This window comes from Electrophorus electricus, chromosome 22, assembly GCF_041902795.1.
Source record: "Electrophorus electricus isolate QZ-2024a chromosome 22, ASM4190279v1, whole genome shotgun sequence".
Classification (NCBI taxonomy): Eukaryota; Metazoa; Chordata; class Actinopteri; order Gymnotiformes; family Gymnotidae; genus Electrophorus; species Electrophorus electricus.
The window spans coordinates 5,832,501-5,855,617 of record NC_137518.1 but is presented as its reverse complement, the minus strand read 5'-3'; the positions used below and the strand labels follow the sequence as shown (position 1 = coordinate 5,855,617).

General features: G+C 37.8%; 4 protein-coding genes across 19 annotated transcripts in view; 1 reads left to right on the top strand and 3 right to left on the bottom strand.

The window, feature by feature from the left end:
* Positions 1-160: 160 nt before the first annotated feature.
* On the bottom strand, positions 161-14,548 carry pxk (PX domain containing serine/threonine kinase). Of its 9 annotated transcripts, XM_027015267.3 has the most exons (19): positions 14,260-14,548; positions 12,785-12,862; positions 11,933-11,980; positions 11,458-11,644; positions 10,173-10,250; positions 9,631-9,704; positions 9,244-9,318; positions 6,060-6,164; positions 5,812-5,913; positions 5,408-5,569; positions 5,096-5,213; positions 4,918-4,996; positions 4,773-4,821; positions 4,444-4,521; positions 4,240-4,326; positions 3,682-3,748; positions 3,212-3,265; positions 2,634-2,661; positions 1,651-1,784 (listed from the first exon to the last, which is right to left on the bottom strand). In XM_027015267.3, the coding sequence occupies exons 1-18, from the start codon at positions 14,359-14,361 to the stop codon at positions 2,645-2,647; spliced, it is 1,560 nt and encodes a 519-aa protein (XP_026871068.2). In that variant the 5' UTR covers positions 14,362-14,548; the 3' UTR covers positions 1,651-1,784; positions 2,634-2,644. The 9 variants fall into 9 exon arrangements, with proteins under 9 accessions (XP_026871060.2, XP_026871069.2, XP_026871062.2 ...); XM_027015259.3 differs by lacking the exon at positions 2,634-2,661 and having other exon boundaries at positions 161-1,784; positions 14,260-14,546; XM_027015268.3 differs by lacking the exon at positions 2,634-2,661 and having other exon boundaries at positions 161-1,768; positions 3,187-3,265; positions 12,812-12,862; positions 14,260-14,546.
* Positions 14,549-15,102: 554 nt separating this feature from the next.
* Positions 15,103-16,189, bottom strand: LOC113580586 (hydroxyacyl-thioester dehydratase type 2, mitochondrial). The gene has a single exon (XM_027015249.3). It carries the CDS (start codon positions 16,187-16,189, stop codon positions 15,680-15,682), a length of 510 nt encoding a protein of 169 aa, XP_026871050.2. The 3' UTR covers positions 15,103-15,679.
* Positions 16,047-22,451, bottom strand: rpp14 (ribonuclease P/MRP 14 subunit). The gene is made up of 6 exons (XM_027015250.3): positions 22,322-22,451; positions 21,840-21,933; positions 21,297-21,381; positions 21,061-21,137; positions 20,787-20,865; positions 16,047-16,278 (listed from the first exon to the last, which is right to left on the bottom strand). Exons 2-6 carry the CDS (start codon positions 21,914-21,916, stop codon positions 16,222-16,224), a joined length of 375 nt encoding a protein of 124 aa, XP_026871051.2. The 5' UTR covers positions 21,917-21,933; positions 22,322-22,451; the 3' UTR covers positions 16,047-16,221.
* The window catches only part of rbck1 (RanBP-type and C3HC4-type zinc finger containing 1), a 12,682-nt gene continuing 11,996 nt past the window's right edge, over positions 22,432-23,117 (top strand). For 4 of the 8 annotated variants that reach the window (XM_081705024.1, XM_035520257.2, XM_081705020.1 and 1 more), the window contains exon 1: positions 22,573-23,096. The gene's annotated coding sequence lies outside the window, so the exon portion shown is untranslated. Of the gene's footprint in view, positions 23,097-23,117 lie in introns of all 8 variants that reach the window. The other 4 variants (XM_081705026.1, XM_081705022.1, XM_081705025.1 and 1 more) reach the window with 2 other exon arrangements.

Genomic DNA, 23,117 nt, shown 5'->3' with positions numbered 1-23,117 from the left:
TCTGTGGAAAGGCTCTATAATCAGCCCCACTACTAATTTGAATTCACAATAGAGGCTGTGCATATGACCTTAGCTTTGACCAAAGCCAGGATAATCAACTGCATTAAATACATGCCAGACAAATTCAGTAGTCACAAGCATTTTGACACAATGGCACATCTGAAAAGTAAATGTTACAAAGCACTGTTTATTTCATTTTACTTGAAAACATCCAAAAGCACAACACCATTTTGTTAAAATATTGTCAACACAAGTCTTATATAATGGGAAACAAGACCATGTTTTGCTTTTTAACAGCTTGACGATACACCTCCAGTGATTACAACAGTGGTCATGGCAAACACACAATCTTCAATTTCAAATATATTCATCCCATCTCCCCTACATCCTACCATCTTTTTACATAATTTAATCTCATGTAAACTTTATACCTCTTTTTAAGACCAATGACAAACAGTGGTAAAGTGCTGTAAATAAACTGATTTTCTTCTGCCAATATAATTTACTTCTGAGTACAAGTAGCCCATGGTTTCACTGAAAACCTTTAATCTTTTTCTTGTCTGCAGTGCAAATGCATGGATGTATATACAAATGGGCAGATAACTATAGAGGAACATTGCTTTTTCTGGACATTTATTCACGCTAATCATCAGGTCCATCAGGTTTCTTAGTACTTTATCCAAGTGAACAATGATTGTGGAGTTTTAAGTCATTCTCTCCATCTGTGCAAGAGAAGTAATATTTTCAGTCAACACTCCCATCAAATTCTTTCTGAATTGTCCTTCACGTAACCAACATTGAATGGAGACTAATGAGCAAGTATTCAACACAAATATCTATACCAGACAAAATCAAGACTGATTAGATGTTCTAAAAGACTAACCCTCTCCTTTTAAGGTTTATGTGAGGGTACTGGGACAGGATTAACGGTCTAATTATTGGAAATATCATAATTTGTATAACTTACAAATTGATTGTAATCTTGCATAATAATTCTTACTGTTGCTAGTTGGAGAATTAACTATTTACAGCTCATAATTCCATAAATAGGAAACACCACTTGTCTTGTATAGGCACAACGGTTAAATGTGGCACAAACCCTAAAGTATTTCTTCCCATTTTCTCATAAAAAAAAAGGCCTCCACATAACATTAAATTAAAAATAAATTGCATTTGCATGAGAAGTAAAACTATCAAAATTAAATCACCAGCCAAAGTACTTAAAAAGATGTTTCTGCATGAAATTAATAAAAATGTGTTACATTTCTGAAAATGCATCATAAAATGTTTTGCAGCTGCAGTGAGTGTTTTATCGAGGTCAGTAATATGACTGTAGGATGTGTGTTAACACACATATGAGCTCTAGTTTCCAGGACTGGGTTCTGTATAGCAACATAGTAAGTCATGAAACCTCATACTACACCCCCCCCCCCCCCCGATCTGCAGCTGGTATAGGAGTGAAACTAAATAGAAATTAAGCATTGCAGTCCAGTTAAAAAAAAATCTCGGCCTGACCAATCTCGGCCTGACCAAACCCTAGATGCTTTGTGGGAACAGGCCATGGGCTAATTGCACAGGATAAGTCTCAGTGTCTCAGATGTGTGGACAGCTGCGATCGTTGGTCTCTGCTTTTTTGAGTCTGCCTTTGCTGAAGGTCTGAATGGAACTGAGGAGAGCACTCCGCCCCTCGCCATTCACAGGGGGCGGGTGGAGGAAGGGAGGGCTGGATTCATTCTCTGAAGGTGGAGGTGGTGGTGGGAGAGGCGGAGTCACTTGCTGGACACCTGCGATTGCCACACAACAAACACTGCATGAATAGAGGCAACTGCACAGAGAGACAAAATTCCACAACTCCTATGGGCTGTTCTGAAAATAAAAGAACTATAGATAAAACAGCCACATGCCATGGCTATGCTAATAATTCACCCAAAGCAGTAACAATTAAACTGCATCAAAGATATCTTACTAATAAAGCGTCCACTGCCAGATTTTTTTTTTTTTTATTTTTTTTAAAGAGTGAACCAGTGACAATAATTGTTATAACCTCCTTATCCAGCCTTTACACTTCATTAATAGTGCAAACACTGACGTTTTCATATTTTCTATACATGATGCAACAAATGTATAATCTTGAATGATGAAAGATGTGAGATGATTCATTAGACAAGATTTTAATTCTTCAAATCAAAATCACACCACCAAATTAGTCAGGTTTTCTTGCCATTAAACAGAAAATAAACAAAAACAAACAACTATTTATGGAATCACAATACACAAAGTCAAAGCATCAAAATGTACTGTATACTCTGCTTCCATTGTGAAATTACGAGCATCTCACACTGCAAATGCACATAGAAAATAAACAAATAAACAATTAAAATAAACAAATGGCAGATGAGCAGTCCATTGCAGATTGTGAAGTCTTAAAGTTGCAATAACCCTCATCAGTAAGCCAGATTTATAAGCATAGATTAATGCTCCGTGGAGGTTTCAGGTGATGAACATCCTAACAAATAATGTTACCACAGAGCCCGATGTTATTTTTGTGGGTACAGGGGGGTAGAAAAACTGCTACTGAGGAAGGGTGCACTGCAACTTTATGAGGAGAAGAAATTAGTATTAAATTACTTTACCCCACACACGTTCAAAATGGTGCATGCTCTACTTTGAAGACAGCGGAAGAGGAGGAAAAAGAGGCAGATACATGTTACTGTTCATTTTAGAATGAGAGGATCCAAAACACATGTCTGGTGTGGAGCCTTGGTGTTGCATTCAAAGATTATAAGTCATTTTAGAGAATGTACAACTGGGTCAGGTTTACAAAAATGTTTTTTTTTTTTTTAGTAGTGAGAAAGAGGAGTGAATAAAATATTTGTATTAACTGTCACATATTTGAAGTAAAAGACAAGATTACATTTTAAAGCAATTATTGAACAGAGGTTTTTGAAGTAAAGAAAAACTAATGTATGCAGGGAGTGGTGCAATGGTTACTTACACTACTCATCTCTTACCACAGGGGGGCAATTTTTATTTATTTATTTAAACTTATGATTGCTCAGAGACTGTAGCTTTGCTTACACATTCAAATTGGAAACTTACTCTTTCATTTACCTTATCTGTGGCTGTCAAATTAGACGACTGCAATAATCCTGGCTCCTAACCATAAGGATTATGCAAGTTCAGAATGTAGCATATAGAGAAACTGAAATACCTGCTGGAGGAGTGGGTGAAGAAGGGCAAGTAGGTGGAGAACTTGCTCCTGAACCTGGCAGAAGGACATGCAAGTTCAAGGTCTCATCATTTGTGCAGTGACAGTTCCATTACACTGTATTGCTATTACACTGTTACTACATTAGGAAATGGTCCACGGGTTCAAAGGCAGGTGACTATGCTGGCACAATCAGCTGTGGCCTCATGTGCATGTACACTTGCAAGCTCATAAGCGTCAGAGGTATTCTTATGTTTCTTTGTTTAGGCTTTAGTGAAACTGCCTGTTGATCCTGGGAAATTCTCACTCACACACACACTTTCCTCAGTTTAATCTGCAGCAAAATAGCCTATATCCAACCAATACTCTCTTAAACAACCAGTCAATGCACAGAAATTTCATACTGACAAGAAAACCATGTCAGTGTGTAAAACAAAAATGATTTAATTACAATAAAATAAAAATCAACCTACCAGAGTTGTTGTTGTTGTATTTCACAGAAATATCCTCATCATTTTCATATGTGGACAGTCTGGATTTCTGAGAGCAACAGAAAAATCAAAAGCAGTTTCATTTGTGCTCTTAATTTTGTTGCCTACGTAGACCGCAACCTTTAAAGCAGCACTTTGTAACTTCTGTAATGGAAATGTATAATTGTACAAAATTTGCATAAGAACATTTTGTAACACTAGTGGCGCTACATTCCAATTCAAAGTGGATAGATCTGAAGACTGCGAGGGAGTTCACGTTGAAGGTGTATTTAAAAAACAAACACACAACCAGAGCTTCTGATTGATGTGACCTCTGAGGATGTACTGTTTTATTCACTTACTGTTGTAATCATATACGTATCTGTATAATGTTGTACTTACTTTTGAGACCTTTCAAATGACAATAAATGTGATAATAAAAATCGTTCATCAAGCATTAGGTTAAAGTTTGGCTACAAGAATTGCTGGTGACAGCGTAGGTTCTGTGTTTTCTGGGGGTTTTTTTTGTCTAAATTTCTGACCCTGTAGTAATTCTTCTACCTTTCGTGCCAGGATCTTTCTCCTCTTCTTCTCCTCTTCAGAGCCGTGGTGCGACTTTGCCCGTGTCAGTCTTCTGTGCTGATGAATCTGCACCAGTAGACAAAAAGTTAAAGACCTATAACAACCCACCCACCCACCCTACCTGTTTTTTTTGCACATCATGAATTGATGAAAGCAGGCATGGATAAAACATAATGCACTGACTGCTCTCTGTTCCTCTTGGAGACGCTTTTCCAAGCATTCTTTCGATGATTTTAAGGCCTCCTTCAATTTGGATGTGATCTGTGTTATATGGAGGACACATTGCATGATTCCAGATAAGACAGTACCTGTACTTTGTTATGATTTACATAGAAGAATAAATAATGTCCTGTCATAAAATACATCGGGGGGGGGGGGGGGCAAAATTAAAAGACTGAGAGAATCCGGATATTTAAAAATACTCCAGTATGTTGGATGTGTAAATATTCACATTCATTTATTAGTACAGATTCTGCACATAAATATATTTGTAAACCAAGATGTAGAAATACCTTGAACTGGGGCTTTTCTGAGTTGAACTGCTGCACATCACTAAACAGGCTGTGAAGGAACAAAGTGTGTGTGGAAATGTACTTTTTTTCCCACATCATTATACAGCAGTAGGAAAAGCTAGATGTGACTGGTATAACTACTCACGGTGTTTGTAAGAGCTGAGACACAGTGGGCATCCCTGTTTTACATGCCTCGGTGGTCAGGATGGACTGCAGGACCGAGACTAAGGGCAGCACAACCTTAAGTTAAACAAACTCTCACATACATTTATAATTCCTGTGCCAGTTGTAAAAAATCAGAGGAAGTGGTCTAGCCAACTGACCAACTGACATGTAGGCTACAGACGGATATTGGTCAACTGGAACTGCATCAGGAGGCCTCCCGTACGTCATTTCGTACAGCAAGTGTCCAAAAGAGTAGATGTCAATACTTTCTGTGGTCTGGAAACAATGTTAAAAATAATTAGCAATGACTTATGTCAAAAGTATGATGAAACAGTCCTTCGATTTAAAAGAGTGCAGTGGGAATACATATTAAACAAAGAAATGACTGCATTCAGCACTGCTGAAGAATGGGACAAGACAAAAAAAAAACAAAAAACCCAAAACAACAACAACAAAAAAAAGCAACTCACGTTAATTTTTCTAAACTGCGTTACATATGGCCGGTAGTAAGAGGGAAGCCCTAGCAGGGAGTTTTCTATGTCCAGGAGTTTGCATGTGTTGTCCTCAATGACAATGTTGGAGGCATGGAGATGCCCATATGGAAATCCCTTATCATGAAGGAATTTTAAAGCCTACATCAATATAGAAAGAGAGATATGATGAAACAAGAGTGAACAAAAGACACAGAAGCTCAAATTAAATGACAGAAAATAGTGTAAACACACTTATTAGATTACAGAACAGCGCAGTTATTTTTACCACAGTAGTCAAAAGTAAATAATGAATTACATTCATACAACAGTGCTAAAAGTCGTATAGTTGCCAATTGTAACCAATTTCTCTACCATTAGCCAGCAAAGTTATAAAACCAGACCTCCAAAATCTGTCTCCCATAAGTTCTGATTTGCTGGAGCTCCAAACCCTGGATCTTTTTGGGGTTACAGTACTTCTTCAGGAATGGTTCCTTTGGCTTCACCTACAGAATCAGTCCAGGAGAGATGAAAAAAAGAAGTTAGATTAGGTGACTGCACAGAAACATCTGTGCGACTGCACAAACATCTGCAAACACTAGAATTGTCATCATAATGAAATGTAAAATAAAATAAATGCGATGAAACAAACCTTGCAAATATGATCCCTAAGCGTGCCTTTGTCGTTGAACATTCGAATCACTAAAGCTGAAGACTCACTAGTAGAGGCAAACATGACTGGACAGATGAACGGATGCTGTAAGGCCAAATAAGGAAGCAGAAAACCCAAACAGTTACAAAGGCTAAATGTCGGCACGTTTTCCTTTAACAAGTGCAAGTAGTTAACAGCAATAGTGAAGAAACAGAAAACTCAGACGGTCATTTTGCTTAGGCAAAGAAAAAGAACATCATATACTGATTGTCTGGGAAACACCATGCACAGAAACAGTGGTGGTGGTGGTGGTGGGGTAACTAAAAACAAACAAACAAAAAAAACAAAACAAAATGCACTACCACCACCACCGAGGTTTCAGTGATCTTTCTCTTCATGAGCAGGGCAGAGCACAGCATGGCTGGGTGCTTTTCCTTGGTAATGAGGTACTGTTCACACACTGTCTTGACATATTATTTTCATCATATCATTAGTAACTACACAAGGAGATGGAGGGGATGCATGGCACATTTATCCAGATGATTCTGGATAACTCTCGAAAAACCAGACTATGGCTGTAATGCAATTTGGAAAGGCAACAGCAGTATTATTAGACCAGTTCGGTTTGGCAAGAAGAGTAGAATTTCAGGCACTGAGAAGGGCCCTTTTTCATCAAAAGCTGTAAAATCAATTATTGATTATAAAATGGAAGCTTACAAATAGGTTTTCCACATAGTTTTGTCATTCCTATATCTGTAGGATCAAACCTGTCTGGTCAGAGACCCTGTAGGCTAAATCTAGGGGAAAATTAAAATCTGCAAAAATGCTGATATGGTCGAATCTTACATAAAACAGCAATTATAATACACATGGAAATCCTGCCACTGGAATGGTAAGTAATTCAGTCAGCATACATGTATACAGTCATGGCCTAAAGTTGAGACTGACAGAAATTTTGGTTTTCACAAAGTTTACTGCCTGCCATAACCCTTTTGTCAGATGCATATATGGTATAGTGAAGTACAATTATAAGCACTTCATAATAAAAAAAAATAATAAAATTTTTTTTTGACAAATGCATCCAGTTTAAGCAAAGACTTAATATTTACCGTGTTGACCCTTCTGCAATTTGCCTTGGCATGCTGGATATCAGCTTCTGGGCAAAATCTTGACTGATGGCAACCCATTCTTGCCTGATCAGTGCTTGGAGTTGGTCACAATTTCTGTGTTTGTCCACCCTCTTTTTGAGGATTGACCACAGGTTCTCAACGGGATTGGGATCTGGGGAGTTTCCTAGCCACGGAGCCAAAATTTAAATGTTTTGTTCACTGAGCCACTTGGTTATAACTTTTGCCTTGTGACATGGTGCTCCATGTGATTAAGTTCATTTTCATGGCAAGGAATGACTTTGCAATTAATTGCAATTCATATCATCACTCTTCACAATCTAGAGTTAATGAAAATTGCCACCATAAAAACGGAAGCAGCAAACTTTGTGATAACAGTTCAGCAGTAATGAGACTAGTTACATTTTGCTCAGAATTAAGTTTCCTTTGAATGTTATATGCATCACAACCTTCAGTGGTGGGCCATACAATCTCCAGGTTGAGGAACCTGTTGCAGTCACTGAAGGCTGATGATTCATAGTCCACACAATCAAATATTCTTATTCATTAAAAATAATAAAGAAACATATTCCTTCTTTGAGTTTGGACTTGTTGCGATGCTCGAGAAAGGACACTTTGTATAGGAAAGGTTAAAATCCAGTAGCTCTTCAGGAATAAGTCATGCAGATCTAGGTATTCTGGAATGTGAATTTCTCCATAAGTTCCAAGAGGGATGTTTTATGGTCTTTGAGTTCCCCAGGCCAGGTCTGGAGGGTCATAAAGTTGGGCCATGTGTCCTTGGAGAGGTGATAAACCTTTCTTACAGAGGGACTTCGGATAAAAGCGTCAGTTAAATGATGTTAATGTCTTCAAAATGACTTACAATCATGGCTGAGTACAACCTGAGCATTTGAAGGTTTGCACAGAGGCCCAACAGTGACAACTTGGCAGTGTTGGGGCTTGAACTGGTAACCTTTTGAATACAATGTCAAGTACATTAACCACTGAAATTAGGGTTGAAGTGCCAGCCTGGCAGACCCAAAAGGGTCTAGGTCTTGATAACTGAGGTGCTCCAGCATGGGTGTATCTTGGGGTGACAGTGCAGTCAAGGGGGAGGCTGGTTCTCTAGGCTTGTTCTCACTGGTTTGCATATTATGGCCTACTATTATATAAGCAATAATCTCTGCTGGGTGACCACACAGCTCCAAAGTTTTTGTTTGTTTGTTAGGCAAGAATGGGTTGCCATCAGTCAAGATTTTGCCAAGAAGCTGATGTCCAGTATGCGAATGCGAATTGCAGAAGTCTTTAAAAATAAGGGTCAACACAGTAAATGTTACGTTTTTGCTTAAACTGCATGTATTTTTCAATAAAAAGTCTTACAAATAATAATAATAATAATAAAAAAACCCTTATGAAATGCTTATAATTGTACTTCACTATACCATATAAACATCTGAGGCAAAAAAATGTGAAATTAAGGCAGTAGACTTTGTGAAAACCACAATTTGTGTCAGTCTCAAAACTTCTGGCTACAACTGTCTGGCCAGTGTAAATGGCAAGGGCTTGAAACTTTTCATTCTGTGTTTTCCTCTGAAGAGAGTTTGAGGCTACCAGAAGATGTGTGTCAATACTTGCACCCTTGCACACAAGAGTTCCAATTGAGAATCAGTAAAAACTATTTTCTCTCCCCAATTTAGTCTTACATTGTTGTATTGCTTCTTTTCTTCCATTTCTAGAAAATCTGCTGAAAACTTTCCTTTTATTGGTTCAGTACTGCATCTCACGCTAAATTAGGAAATTGTATGTAAATAATGTTTGTGAGGATAAATTATATGTAAATAAGGACCTGGCATGTATTTGCTTAGAGTGCATGGGATAAGCAAATAAGTGAGTTGTTCATTTCAATGTCACACAACAACACTATGAAATTATATGTGGAGTAATAGCACTCAAATCTATGTTCCTTTTCCATGCAACACTGATGAATAGAGGCCAATATTTTTTAATACAGTATTTGAACACACTTACTAGAGTATGTTTCATACACAAACAGCTAAAAATCCAAGAGGAAGACTCACAGTCAAAGAAGGCAGAAGCTTCATTGTGGTCTGCAGATCTTTGTCACACAAGAACTTATCTGGACCAAAGTCAACCTGCAGGCAGGAACAACAAGGCAACCAGTCCATAACATTAAAGCTTGCTTAATTGGATCTCACAAACAATTGTTAATTATAGGAACTTGCGTCAAAGAGGAAGTATCATGGTAACCGAGTACTACTTGGGGACAATGATTTGTACAAATATCCCCCAGCAAACCCATGTTAAGTCAATGTTACGCAATGAGCAGAATTAAGCAATGTGGGACAACGATACAGGATCACACTGTGCTTATGAAAAGCATGAGAGCACACTTGCATCAGAGTAGGTTTGAAGTGTAAAAAAAAAAACCCCAAAAAACAACTAACCCAAATTAAGACTTGTCGCTCCTTGATCTGCTCTTTGTTTTTGACCAAGAAGTACCGTTTTCGCAATCTCCAGCCTGCATAAACAAAAAAACAAAAAACAAAACAACAACATTGCCAGTTTTATTTAACTCCTCAGTAATGTCGAATCTGGTAAATCTTTGTTATTATAATCTTTGTGATATTAAAACACAAGGGGGGGAAAAAACCCCACAAACACTGGAAAGGAAAAATTGTGACTAAAAAGTAGAATTAAAAAGACCCACATACAGGCCCACATACCTTGTAAGTTTGACATAATTAAACAGTAATTAAATATTCTAATATTTACATTGGAATAAAATATGTATGAAACAAATAAATTTCACATAATGTGATTTTAACATTTGTTATAAGCACTGTGATTTTACTGTAAACCACAGGTGACGGGTTTAAACAGACATCCACAAACATATCAAAACAGAGCAAGAGAGAACCGTCAGGCTGCCATACCAGTGCTACTGGTAATACCACCCTTGACACCTGGACAAGGTTTTTTGACTTACCCATGTCTTTTAAAGGCTCAACAACTTCCCATTTTGGGTCTGACCTAAAGAACATGGACACCTGCTGTAAGGCTATTTCTGGAAAAGATAAGTTTGAAAGTTAGAAAACCACACACACACACACGCACACACGCACACACGCAGTCACCAGAAGTAGAAAGCCAAATTTATTGCATTTTATATAAGCACAGGGAAACCTATATTGATCTATATAAACATATGTGCAGATATCCTACAACCATTTATTTAATGATATAATTTAGAAGACATTTAAATACTGTGTTATATGGGATATTTGGGACTGCAAATTTTAAAAAAGTGTTTAAGAAACTACATTAGAACCAACAACAGAAAAGGCAAAAATGATTCATCAGTTAGTATTACTGTATTTAGTAACAACACGCACATGTCCAAAGCATGCACTCTGCTCTGCTCCCCCCCCCCATTTTCATAATGTGGCACACCTTCAGCAGTTACTCACACTTAGTGATGCCAAAATTCATGATCATGCCTTCATATTTTTCTCACGTTGCTTATTGTAACTCTTTATTGGTCTTCCTGCCAAAACCAAGCTTCAGTTTATTAAAAATGCAGCAGCTAGAGCGATTACCCATATTTAGAGCAAGTTGCGCTGATTAACACCTGCATCATGTATGCCATATAAAACACTTCCCACTAAATACTCCTCACTTCACACTTCCAAGTCCTTCATGGGCTGGCCCTAGTTTATCAATAGGAAGTTCATCCAACCCTACAAATCCCTGGTCTCTCAGATCCTCCAACAGCTGTCCACCTGCAGTCCCTGACACCAACCTCTTTTCTATGCGTGACAGATCCTTCAGTGCTGCTGCACCTAAACTGTGTATTTCTCTACCACTCTCTCTACAAAACCATATATGTCCTTTATCCATTAAGACCTACTTTGTTCACCAGTTTTGCCTTTAAATGTTTGCACTGTAAAGCAACCTTTGGTTTGTGAAAGGCACTATAAACTTATTTTTTTTCATTATCATAGCATAGACACTCACCCAGCTCAATTCAATAATGATTATTAAATTAATGCGTTAAATTTTTTTTTTTGTTCACCAAGTCACTCCAAGTCATCCATGAGTGAAAGCCTGCTCAAGATCATTATTACACTCATTTAATCTCAAATATTCTTTCTTCAGGGATTTTGCTTTTTGTGTTTTATGGATAACATATGTTCTACCTGGTTTACCAAGTTTCTTTGCTAGTGCAAGTGAGCAGCCTCCCAACCCCTCCAGTAATTAACCTATGAGCATACCTGTGTAGTTTGCAGAATAACTGTTAGCATCAAGGAACTTTTTGACCAGCTCACAGCTTGAGAGGATGTGGTGCTGCGTCAGAAAGTTCAGATACGCCTGAAGACCTTTCTGTCGCTCGGCTATGAACTCTCTGTCCATGTTCCCTATTAACTTTTTGGGAGGAAGTGGCAGGTTGAGGCCTGACATCTGACGCAAAAAGTAGAGAAAGAAAGTAAGCAGTGAATGGGGGGAGACAGAGACATAAAAAGTACATGGACAGTAAGAAAGAAGGGACAAAAAGAGAAAAACAATGCACCCAAAAATGCTTTTACTGGAAAGAGGGGGTTCTGGGAATTCACAGGAGATACACCGTTGAAGAGTCAGCAAAACATCTCAATTTGTGTGAAAACTACAGCGTTACCGCTGGTCCCGCCAGTGGAAATACTAGTCAGTAATCCAGTTTCATGAACAAAGAAATCAGAATTTTTTACTCACCAACAAACTATTATTAAGCATGTCAAAGTCACTGTATCTCCTAATGACCTGCAAATATCAGAGGGAAAAAAAATTCCTTCAGTAATAAAAAATACAACAGCTATCGATACCCAACTTTTTTTTACCAGAGAAACTGACAGCAGAATAGTTCAGATGTGAAATCACAAATGTAGTTTTTCTCTTTCAAACAATATACATCAATTTGTGTGTATATCTATTTTTATATGCATCACATATTTTTCTCTTACAAACAATATTTTAACCAGAAAAAGAATAAGGGGGAAGATACAGTACAGCAGTACAGTCTAGTTAGAGTAAACTTTTTTAAAGTTATTACCTAAAAAGCTAAAGCTCAAACAGGAAGAAAGGCAACATTTATTTTTTAACTTTTGCAAATTTATCAAGTTGTTTAGCTGGTAACTGATGTAAAGAAATGTATATCAACTTACATCTTTTTTAAGAGTTATGCACCTAGGGACAAACTTAGAGAAATGGAAACTCTGCTTACAAGTACAGCCTGTGCACAGATCTCAGTGCATATTACACACAAAAATGGGTGCCACTGTTTTTCAAAACTCAGTTTATAAACAAACCAGCTTTACAACTAAAATGTAAATTATTACCATGTCAGCTGACCTGACAAGGTTTTGAGCATTTGAGCATGTGCAGTAAAACTGCAAACCAATTGATTCATTTTAATAAATCAAGTGTGAATTTTAGGATGTCGGGCTTAGTTCCATTTAACATTTGTATCGTGTGTGGGGGCTCAAGCAGGATCTCCAGTTCATAAAATTGGCCCCAAGCTGTACTTCTCAAAAAGGGAAGGATGTAAGATACAAGCCTTTACTCAACTAAATTGAGTTGATCCAGTTCACTTACAGTCCAGCTGTTTTCTGTGGAGACTCCCCTTTGTACACGAATAATGTATTCCTGGTAATAAAGATCCATATTAAAAATACTGACAAATCCACAATAGCACGAGTGCTGGTTAGTGAGGAAATATCTATGACTTTGTCTAGGACTAATATTTATTAGTCTACATTAATGAAGCATTTGTTAATTCCCAACAGGAAGTTTCATAGCTAAACAAACATTCAAGGTCGTTAACCCCTCAAGTGTCATGTAAATATACGACTGGTTTCTGTGGTTTATTGGCCATAATGAATAAACACAATCATATCGAAATTAGAAGGGGGATAAATTGGAGATCCAAAGTTAAGGTGTAACAGGTTCTAGTGTGTGAGGAAAGCGTCTGTCCCTTTCAATTAGCTACTTCCATTTAGTGTTTTTCCCCTCAAAAACATTTTCGTTAGACTACAAATCCAACCACAAATTTACACCATTATTATTAAGTGACTAATACATTAATATGCCTGCTCCTGAAGCTAGGCGAAAATCGCCAATTCGATGCGTGAGGCGTCAACATTTTACATGCAACCAGAATAATGACAAACGTTGAGATCTGCAACTTTATAAAAGCCATTTGAAGTGTGTATTTTAACAAGTAGATTAACTAACTGGTAGCTCGTTAGCGTTAATGTTCTTAATAATAATAATATAATGCAGCTCCCATACTATCTGAACTGGAGTAGTCCGCTAGCGAGCTAACCAAGTTAACCTAGGGTTAAATGGGTGAGAAATGACGAAAATGCAGGTCGCGTTGAAAACTATAACAGTAAGCCTGCTCGCCTTCGGTACTAGCCAAGATGTGAGATCGAAAATCTACTCCCGTTGGTTTAAGAATCTTATTTACAACATGAGATAAGATAGCTAGATTACGAATTAATCACAAGTCTATTAGCGATAATTAGCAACTGAAATTTCCTAGATAGCTAGCAAATTCGCTAGCTAAAGCAAACCTTAAAAATAAGGATTTAGTCAGTTTCTTAATTAACCCTAGCTATTACCTGTGAAATGCAAATTGTCAGATAGCTAACGCTAGGTTAGCCAACCTACGTTAGCTGCGTATAGTTTGTTAGCTACTTAAAATATCTCCTCGCTAATAGTTTAACTACTTCATAACTAGCTAGCTGTATGACATTCACATTATTTAGTTAACTAGCTTGATAGGTAACTTAGCAAGCTAGCTATGATACACAACTGTGTTTTTATCTTAGTAACTAGACACTTTGTTATCTAGTCAGCTAGGTTACCAACTGGGGTATGTTAGACAGATAAAGCTAGCCATTTACCTAGCTAGCTAGGTAGGTTAGGTCCTTATTTTCCCAGGATAGATTACCACTCGTCACAAACTAGCTAGGTTATCCTTCCTAAATTATCTGCGTTCATTCTGGTGATGTTAACGTAGTCTTTCCACTTTCACTTACTGTATGAGACTGTAAGCTCTGACTGGTTTCGATTACCGCTGTCAGCGAAACCGTGTCGTCCAGGAGAACCTTCCCAGCTGACGGCTTCTCCATGAAAGCCATTACGGTGAACCACAGATAACTAGTAACTAATTATATCTCGTACCAATACGTAATTAGGTTGGAAGGTCCTTCAACCAAAAAGCTTCTTATTATTCGTAATTGTGACGGAGGGTGATAGACTGGCATTACTTCCTCTAGCTAGCAGTAGACTAAACGTTACCGCAACGATCCCGCCTCAGTGGGTAAGAGTACACGCAGACCTCTGCGATGCCTCCTACGGTATTGAACGGTAACGGAAACACGTAGACGAAATAAGATAAAATACAAACATGAACCACAAGAAAGTGTTTTATACTGCTAAATGTCATTGCACAATACATGTATTACGTCAGGTGGCAAGATAATTTCAGAAAAAACGGTCATGGAACACTTCAAGGAAACAAAATGAAACATTTTAATACGTCAAAATGTAGTGCCCGGTTATAACGGCACAATCAACATTACGACGGTGGTGGTGAAAACTTGCTCAACAGAAGAGGACGTGATATTCATACAATCATTTACTTACAAGTGGCCCTGCTGCATCTAACAGGACAATCTAGAAAATAAGCATGGGATGTCAAATTTAAGCTCTCTGACCACCCTTAACAGTAGCCTTAGAACCAAACCACATGGGAGTAGGAGAGAGGGAAAAACGAAACTCCCTTCTAGTTTTGATTAATGGTTGGTTGTGATGATTTCAGAAGACCTGAACAGGCGTTAATCCACACCACCAACTACCAGGACAACCCAGACACTGTCTAATAAGAAAGTTGACTTGTTTTATTTCTTATACTGCTGCACAGAGCATTTCTAAAGGGATTTCACTTGAAATTTAGAAACAGATAAATCTCCTTTTTAAAAGCTGGAGGATAAAACTCACAGTATATATGTGCATGTATTACATCTTTGTTGAGGACGTTTTGAATAGAGCGCCTTATTACACAGTAAATCCCAGTTATTTGTAAACGTCTGTGTACATAGTCAATAAATCCTGATAGAAACCATGGTTTGGGAGTTATTCATTTTACTGGTAGAACATCACAGGACTATACTTTTAAATTTTTTTTGTTTCTGAAAAGGAGATTTTTCAGGTGTTTTGAGGACTTAAACAACTGTCCTTTTGGCAAGTATTGTGACTCCTTTAAGACATCATAAGACATCAGTTTCCATCTACTGCCTTTGTAAAGGGGAAAAGATTATTTGATCTTAAAAAAAAAAGAGCCAATTTATCAAATTTGTAATAGAAAATAAATTTAGAAGTAGAAAATAAAATAGGAATCTTAAGGGAAAAAACTGAAAGAGCAATGTGCAACTTTTAAATTCAGGAAATACTTCTTCACACTTCTTCTCTTGTGTGTTCCTGCATCATGACCACAACCTGCCCTTCCATAACCACTTTGTCTCTGACCGAGCAGGAAACGGAAATAAAAGCAAAAGACATTTTGATCTTTTTCACCCTTGCTTCGGCCACCACCTCCTCTCCAACGTACAAAGGTGCCGGGAAGCGAATTTCCTGGTAGACAAACACACAGCCTGGGCCGGGCATTTTGCTCCCCAAAACTGCTGAGATGAGTCCGTTAATCAGCACACCATGGACAATGGGGGCTTTGAAAGACATTGTTTTGGCGAACTCTGGGTCAAGGTGAAGTGGGTTGGTGTCTCCAGTTAGCTGAGCGAACAGTGCAACATCTCTGGTAGTGAAAGCCTTGGTGAGCGAGGCGCATTCATCAACGTGAAGAGCCCTGCAGCTGTGTGGCTCCATCGACGGAAGCCTGTTTGCCCCACAGGCAGCTATGGCGTGGCGCAAGTTTGTGCCAAACAGGCTTCTTCTCAAAATGAAAGTCATTTTTGGAGCACCACCTCTAGACCACAACAAGGCTACTGCACCTCCATCTCACGGCTATTTCCAGACAAGGCTAATAAGAATGGAGAAACCTGCAAGGGTAGAGAATATAAAGTGGCAATTCAGGGAAAGGTTTGCTCTTTTCAACAAAGTGATTCAGAAAGGCATTTCCTCTGCAGCTTGTAAAAGGCTAAACGGAAATAAACATTATTTGAAGACCATAAGCATACTCAGTATGTTGGTTACAATGTGAATATCCTTCAGAGGAAAACACACACACACACACATTTATAATATTTTGAAAATGGTACAGAGTCATCCCTTGTAAGAATCCTGAAAAACTCACTACCACCATTCAGGAAGCAAATGATGCACATAAGACATTGCAAGGCTACTGCTCTATCATTAGCCATGGTTTCAAGCATAAACCAGAGAAGGGCACTTTTTATCATCACACAACACCGTGTCCTTGGAGCCTGTGGTTTAGCTCTCACGTATTTAAGATAAACCCATATACTGTGTAGTGTAGATACACTACAAATTATTCCCCTGATGAAATTTTGACCTGGTCAAAGTGGGGCTCTCTCCTACCCCAGGCCATGGACAAGACCCACGACCTGCTGGTGCTTTGAGGTTGAGTAACAAGGCCATAAACAGCCTAGCAATGAAGATGGCCTGGCATTCTGATCCTCAACCCCCTCTCCAACTTTTCTCATCCCACAGATTCACAAAGTAACAACTTGCCATTTAACCTACTATGATGTCCAATGATAATCAACCAGTAATGTATGGTTATTTTACTATAATCTCCAAATTCTGACATTTCCTCCTGTTATTTTATAAGTATTTGTTGTCATATTATTCTGTTCATTACTTGTTCCTTATTAATTTTCATTATTCACCCAGATTACTTAATTTGTGTGTTGCTTACCGCATACATATTGTAAACAAACTGTTATTCACTCCTAGTTGTGTTTACCAGAAATCCTAGATGAACCATTTAGACAATATATTAAAGTTAGTATTTTGTAACTTCTAGAAATTAGGAAACTAATTAAATTGATTATACAATTACTTGACCCTTCCCAGGGTTCTATTATGAACTTCATTCCAAGACAAGAAGGCATAAATGGGTAGTGATGTATAAATTTCTTTATGTTTTTTATAGTTGTTTCCTGGTGGATCCTATGTATTCCTAATGTCCTAGAGTAATTCCTCTCCCCCATCACAGGAACAAAGACTACTGAATATGCATTAACTAGGCATGCCCTGTTGCCCAACATGTACCTGGAATGGTTCGGCTGCTCTCACTTAGCCTGGCACGAGGTGTTAATCGGGGAGCTGCTTACTTGAGAAAACAGGAAAAGGTGGAAAGGCAAACCCCCTCAACGAGCTTCTGCGAGGCTAGACAAAGACTTTGGTTTTTCATTTTCTAAACTAGGTCTATAACCTTTTGTTAAACGGCTAGAAAGATTCGAACCCGGGCTACCTTAGTTTGTTCAACATATATAAATGTTGATGTTTTCTTTGTTTCTTTTGTTTTTTTAGTTGACTAGTTTCTTATTGTTTGTGTGTTCATCTGAATGTACTTATCCTGGCTTATGTCGAGCAAACTCAGTAAGTTGATTAAAACAAGTTCCATGGTACGGCCAGTAATGAACCAAGACTACTGATTCGGAAAGGTCCGCCCACGAAGGCTATGGCTGGCTCCCTGTCCAATGTCCAAGCCAGTTCCGAAGATCCAATCCCTAGGTCTAAGAATCACAGTCTCCTCACTGTCATCGGCCTTCATCACTCTCATAGCTACTAGAACGACTTCAAGGAATCATTGACTCTCCCTCAGAACCACCAGAATGACTTCAAGGAACTGAGACTCTCTTTCAGAGCCACCAGACAATTTCAAAGAAAGGACACCAATTTCAGTGCCACACTAACCTACCGCTGCAAAGTTAGATACACACAATCTGGACCACCGCAGATGCTAGCGAGTCATAAGAACTGGCATTTCCCTTCTTGTTACCAGTTGGTATCAATAGTGACTTTGTTCAAATTGGATTAGTTAACTGTTTCCTCGCATCTGTGATACTGTTTCTTCACCACTATAATTTGACTATTAATAATTAGACTAATCAATTAAACTATTATAATCTGATATTTCAGTTATGCCTGTATCATGAATTTTGTTTCAGTAATAAGTTTCCTTTGTTGGTCCTGTTGTTGGATAAGTAGATTACCTGGTTGGTCATTCCTAGAAGTTGTTTAAACAGTATCCTTTCCCTTTTTGTTTTGTCCCTTTTCCCTTTATTAATTTATTCCCTTCATTATCCAGCTATCTTTATCCACCATGAATTATCTGCATTTAATTTCACTTGGTTGCCTGTTAGGATTGTTATTCTAATGAACTTAATGTTTTTCCTCTTTATGCTTATTCAATAAACATAACTTGGTTATTACGTCTGTGTGTCAAAAGTGATATTCTAATGTTTAGTAGGCGAGAAATAATCACATATCGAATTTGCAACTTCCATGAGTTGAGACTGAACTATAAATCATTAATAAATTAACATGACAAATTTTCCATGTTAACCAGGGTGATGCCCCAATTAATTTTATCCATTGTGATTTAATAGATTGTCAAAACCACTACAACTGCCTCATTTCAAAGATCACCCAACTTCCACTAGCTGTCACTTTTCCAGAGGTTTAAAAGGGTACTACTAATTTAAACAGGTCTAGTATTTTAGATAATTTGCAATAGCCTATTTAAGGCCACTAATTAAATATATTATAAAAATATTAAGGTATCTGCTCTAGTTTTCTAAACAATGCTGATTTATTTTTGGCTCATTTAATTTTCCATTTTTCCTTGTACTGTTCTGAAAAACTGAACAGGCCTATATATATATAAAAAAAAAAAACTATTAATATTTAACTGACAGCTTGCTTACAAACATCTTCAGTTTATCCCTGGCACAAAAACCATCTGAAATAGTGCCAGTCCTAAAGCAGACAGCCATAACCTGCCTCAATGACTATATGCCAGTTGCATTAATGCCAATAATTATGACTAGTCCTTAAATACATCAAGTCTGCACTTCCACCCACTCTGGATCCACACCAGTATGCCTATTGGGCAAATAAATAATCCGATAACACCATTGCCACTGCGCTCCATACTGTACTGCTTTACCTAGAACAAGGGTGAGCATATGCACGGCTGTTTGCTGATTACAGCTCTGCATTTAACACCATCATCCCCAGCAGGCTAGCTCCAAGCTGTCCAACCTGGGCCTCAAACACATCTGCCTCTGGATAAAAGACTTTCTATCAAACCAAGCACAGTCAGAATGGGCCCCCATCACTCTTTCACCTTGACCTCATTCTCTACTTCCTGCACACATGTCTGTATATCAACCCACAACACAAAGATGATGATCAGATTTGCAGATGGCACAACAGATGCCTGACCACTGAGGGTTATGAATCATCTTACAGGGAGGAGGTGCAGAGGTTAACAAGCAGGTGCTTAAACAATAACTTCGCATTAAACACACACAAAAAAGAACCTGATCATTGATTTTACAGGGCAGCTAATAAGATGGCATGTTATTAACACAGTCCAGAAGCTTACCAACACTCATCTGCCTGCTCTGAATATATTTATAGCTCCTGAAGCCAGCTGAAAGCTTCCTGCATTATAACATACTCTTCACACTACACAAGTTGTGAAGTTTCTACCCTAAGGCTATAAGCACACTGAACTCTATAAAGAAATGAACTCTGTACACTGAACCCTACAACACTGTACTGAGCTCGGCACTGAAAGATTTATCCTATATAACAGATACTGTGTAATGACTGTGCAATATTCATTCTACAATAGCTACTCTTGTGCAATATTTATGTAGCAAATCCTGTGAAATAATTATTCTCTAAAATATTTATTGTAAAAAAATATATACGTAGACAACATGTACATATGTTTGTGGTGGGTGTAATGGGAGTGTGTATGGATGGGTGAATGTGAATTTCATCCATTTATTTTTTTTAGTTCTGCCTTTTTAATTTTTTAGTTTTTTTTTTTGTTTGTTTGTTTTTTTTTTAAATCATAAGAGCTCTGCCAAATAGTGCATCCTAACTCACAACAAATCTATCCATCCATCCGGAACATTTTAACTATTTTATTTAACTTGTGACTCCTGTGCTTTATTTTCTGATGTTGTATTTTATTCTTTGTTCTATATTTTTATTTTAATTTCTTCCATTTTATTCTATGTAAAACACTTTGTAAACTTTATTTAATAAATTCCATATAAATGATTATTATTCCAAGAATTGGCATAGTATTGAAGAAGTCAAAAATCATCCTTTGTCAATCATCGGGTCAGAATAAAAGTAAATTGATGGTATATCCAGTTTAATGAGTCTAGTAAATTGTCACCTAAACTTCTGTTTGCTAGAGTAAACCCTTCGAACTTTACATCCTGCCGAGTTTACTGGTTCAGTTGAACCAATTGCGAAACCGCAATTTAGCTAACGAGCGACAGCTTGTACCAGTACTTTTCAAAACTAAAATAAGTTTGCTAACTGAAGAACTTACCTGGGTGACTCTGAAAGCACATGATTCATTTTCACATGATCCAATCAAGGTTAGTGCACTCCACAACTTCACCAGACCACTAAGACAAAAATAAACGTAATATAAACAAAATACAAACATACATTAAAAAAATAATAATCACATATTATACACCATTTCTAAATTGTTATGCAATATGTGTTTTATAAGCATGCCACAACAGATTAAGAATAAACTTGAGAGAGTACTCCACTCTGAATTCGTTTCAGTAAAACTTCTCAGTTCTGCGGCTTACTTGTTGTACACACGAAGTATGGCCGACAGTACAAACTGGTCAAACGTTAGCACATCAAAAGGGAAAGCAGCTCCTACCTGTAAGACAACCAGGTAATGAATGATTTAACTGCTAATCTTACTCTTCAAGTGAAACTACCATGACTAAATTACACTTCAACAACATGATTATTTGTATTTTTATATATTAATGTGGTGGATTCATCAGGTAGACCACTGCAGACTTAAAGTCCTTACCTCTCCATACAACTCTTTAAGTCCAGAGATTATCAGTTGCTTGAATTGTTCTGCACTGAGTGGTTTTCTCTCGTTCCCAAATATTCTGAGTAATGACCAAAAATTTCATGTGGGAGAAAAATAAAAAGTTTGCACAATCTCTAAATTGGACAAAAGTGTAAACCTACTGAGGTTGACCTCGGTACTACATTCAACGATGTTTTTCAACTCAGTCCTCAGGGGCCACATTTTTACTGACACAGATCCCAACGTCCATAAAATAAGTCTAAACAACGCCCGCAACACGAGGACCCTGCGTTAAAAGCACTGTTACACATTATTAATGAGAGGAGGGTGATTTATGAGAGCAGGAATCAGTTTATGGCTTAGTGTGGCAGGACGGGCTAGTTCGTCTGGTGCAGTGTGACCACGCTGTAGTCATTGATGATCTACTAACAAACAAGTACTCCATGGTCACTGAAACATCGTTAAGACGCTTGTGTCTTGGTCAAAACCCTCAGAAGGATACTTGGTGAAAGGCCCGAAGACCTAAAAACAACTTACAGACAAATCTTCATATAGTGATACACGGAGTCGTTTTTATACGCGACTCGCTCATAAGACGAGGGTTCCTCATCCATAGCGCGTCAACACTGCCCTGTTAAACAAGAAGGTGAATCAGAATAACCAGCTAGGTTAGCTAGCAAGCTAGCTAATGAAGGGTGACTTGGCACCGACGACACAGTTGCAGCCTCCCTAAGAACATAATGATACACTGCAGAAATCTAAAGCACAAATATTTATATCAGAAAGACATTAACGACAGACAATGTTGTACGCCACACAGTCGAACTGCACTTTTGAACTAGCAATGAGCTACGCTATCTGATGAATCAAGGAAAAATTAAACCGAAACCATCGGGCAGGCAACGGGGGTATAAGTTAATCAACATTAATGTTGGGCTTACTAACATCTTACAATTACTGATTTAGCCATACGTATGTTTAGTCACAGAAACTACAAATAATGTTACTAAGTTAGCTACCGAGAATATGTCCACCGCGACATAGAAAAACGTTTCGCGACGTGTTTTACGACAATGCTCTAGAGCTGCGAATTTGGGTTGCGTTCAAATAACGCAGATGTTGTTGATCTGCGCACAATCGCTTGAAAACTACGATAGCTATTTACACGCGGTTGGGACGAAAGGGGAGGCAATAACTGCGCAGATCCTCCGATAATTCATGCTAAAAATGGTGTATACACAGTCTATGATAATAGGCTACTCATTTGCTGATCAGCGAATTTTCGCAGAACTTCGTCCAGCGTTGTTTTTCTGGACATTTACCTGGCCATCTATCTTATAACTTGGCGGAAACAGGATTTATAACAACGATAAAAAATACAGAAACTACAATTGAATTATACGTATAACAAATATACAGAATATACGTCTATAGTACCAAGAAGAACCTCAAAGCCATCATTTTTATATTAGATTAAAAAACATTGGTACTACAAAAGAAGGAACATCGATAGCCTAATAAACAGAAATGTGTTACTCGATACTGTAGTTCAGTCATGCTGAGGTTAATTATGTGTATGTCAAACCTTTTTTTTTTTAAATTTTATTGTTGGTTTTTTTTTTTTTTTTTTTTTTTTACCAGCTCAAGGCAAATGTTTTATGCAATCATGATAACTGCTGAGTTACTTCCTGAAGTACTTCGTTTCACTTTTAATTTTGCACAGCTTTAAGATAAAGGAGAAACGACGTAGTAAAGGAGGCCAGACAGAAATTCTGAAAAACCTTTAATCAGAAGGTAAGGTTTTAATTTATTGTC

Bases quoted from the DNA above. Each gene is read 5' to 3' on its own strand.
- pxk (XM_027015259.3), bottom strand. From the start codon at position 14,361: ATGGCTTTCATGGAGAAGCCGTCAGCTGGGAAGGTTCTCCTGGACGAC. The intron at 3,749-4,239 runs GTAGAAGAATTA...TGTTGCTCTCAG, and splicing joins GAAAGATCCTGGCACGAAAG to AAATCCAGACTGTCCACATA. The intron at 3,266-3,681 runs GTAGGTTGATTT...TCCTTCTGCCAG, and splicing joins ATACAACAACAACAACTCTG to GTTCAGGAGCAAGTTCTCCA.
- LOC113580586 (XM_027015249.3), bottom strand. From the start codon at position 16,189: ATGACTTTCATTTTGAGAAGAAGCCTGTTTGGCACAAACTTGCGCCAC.
- rpp14 (XM_027015250.3), bottom strand. From the start codon at position 21,916: ATGGATGAGGAACCCTCGTCTTATGAGCGAGTCGCGTATAAAAACGAC. The intron at 21,382-21,839 runs GTAAGTTGTTTT...GTCATTACTCAG, and splicing joins CACTATATGAAGATTTGTCT to AATATTTGGGAACGAGAGAA. The intron at 21,138-21,296 runs GTAAGGACTTTA...GTTGTCTTACAG, and splicing joins TTAAAGAGTTGTATGGAGAG to GTAGGAGCTGCTTTCCCTTT.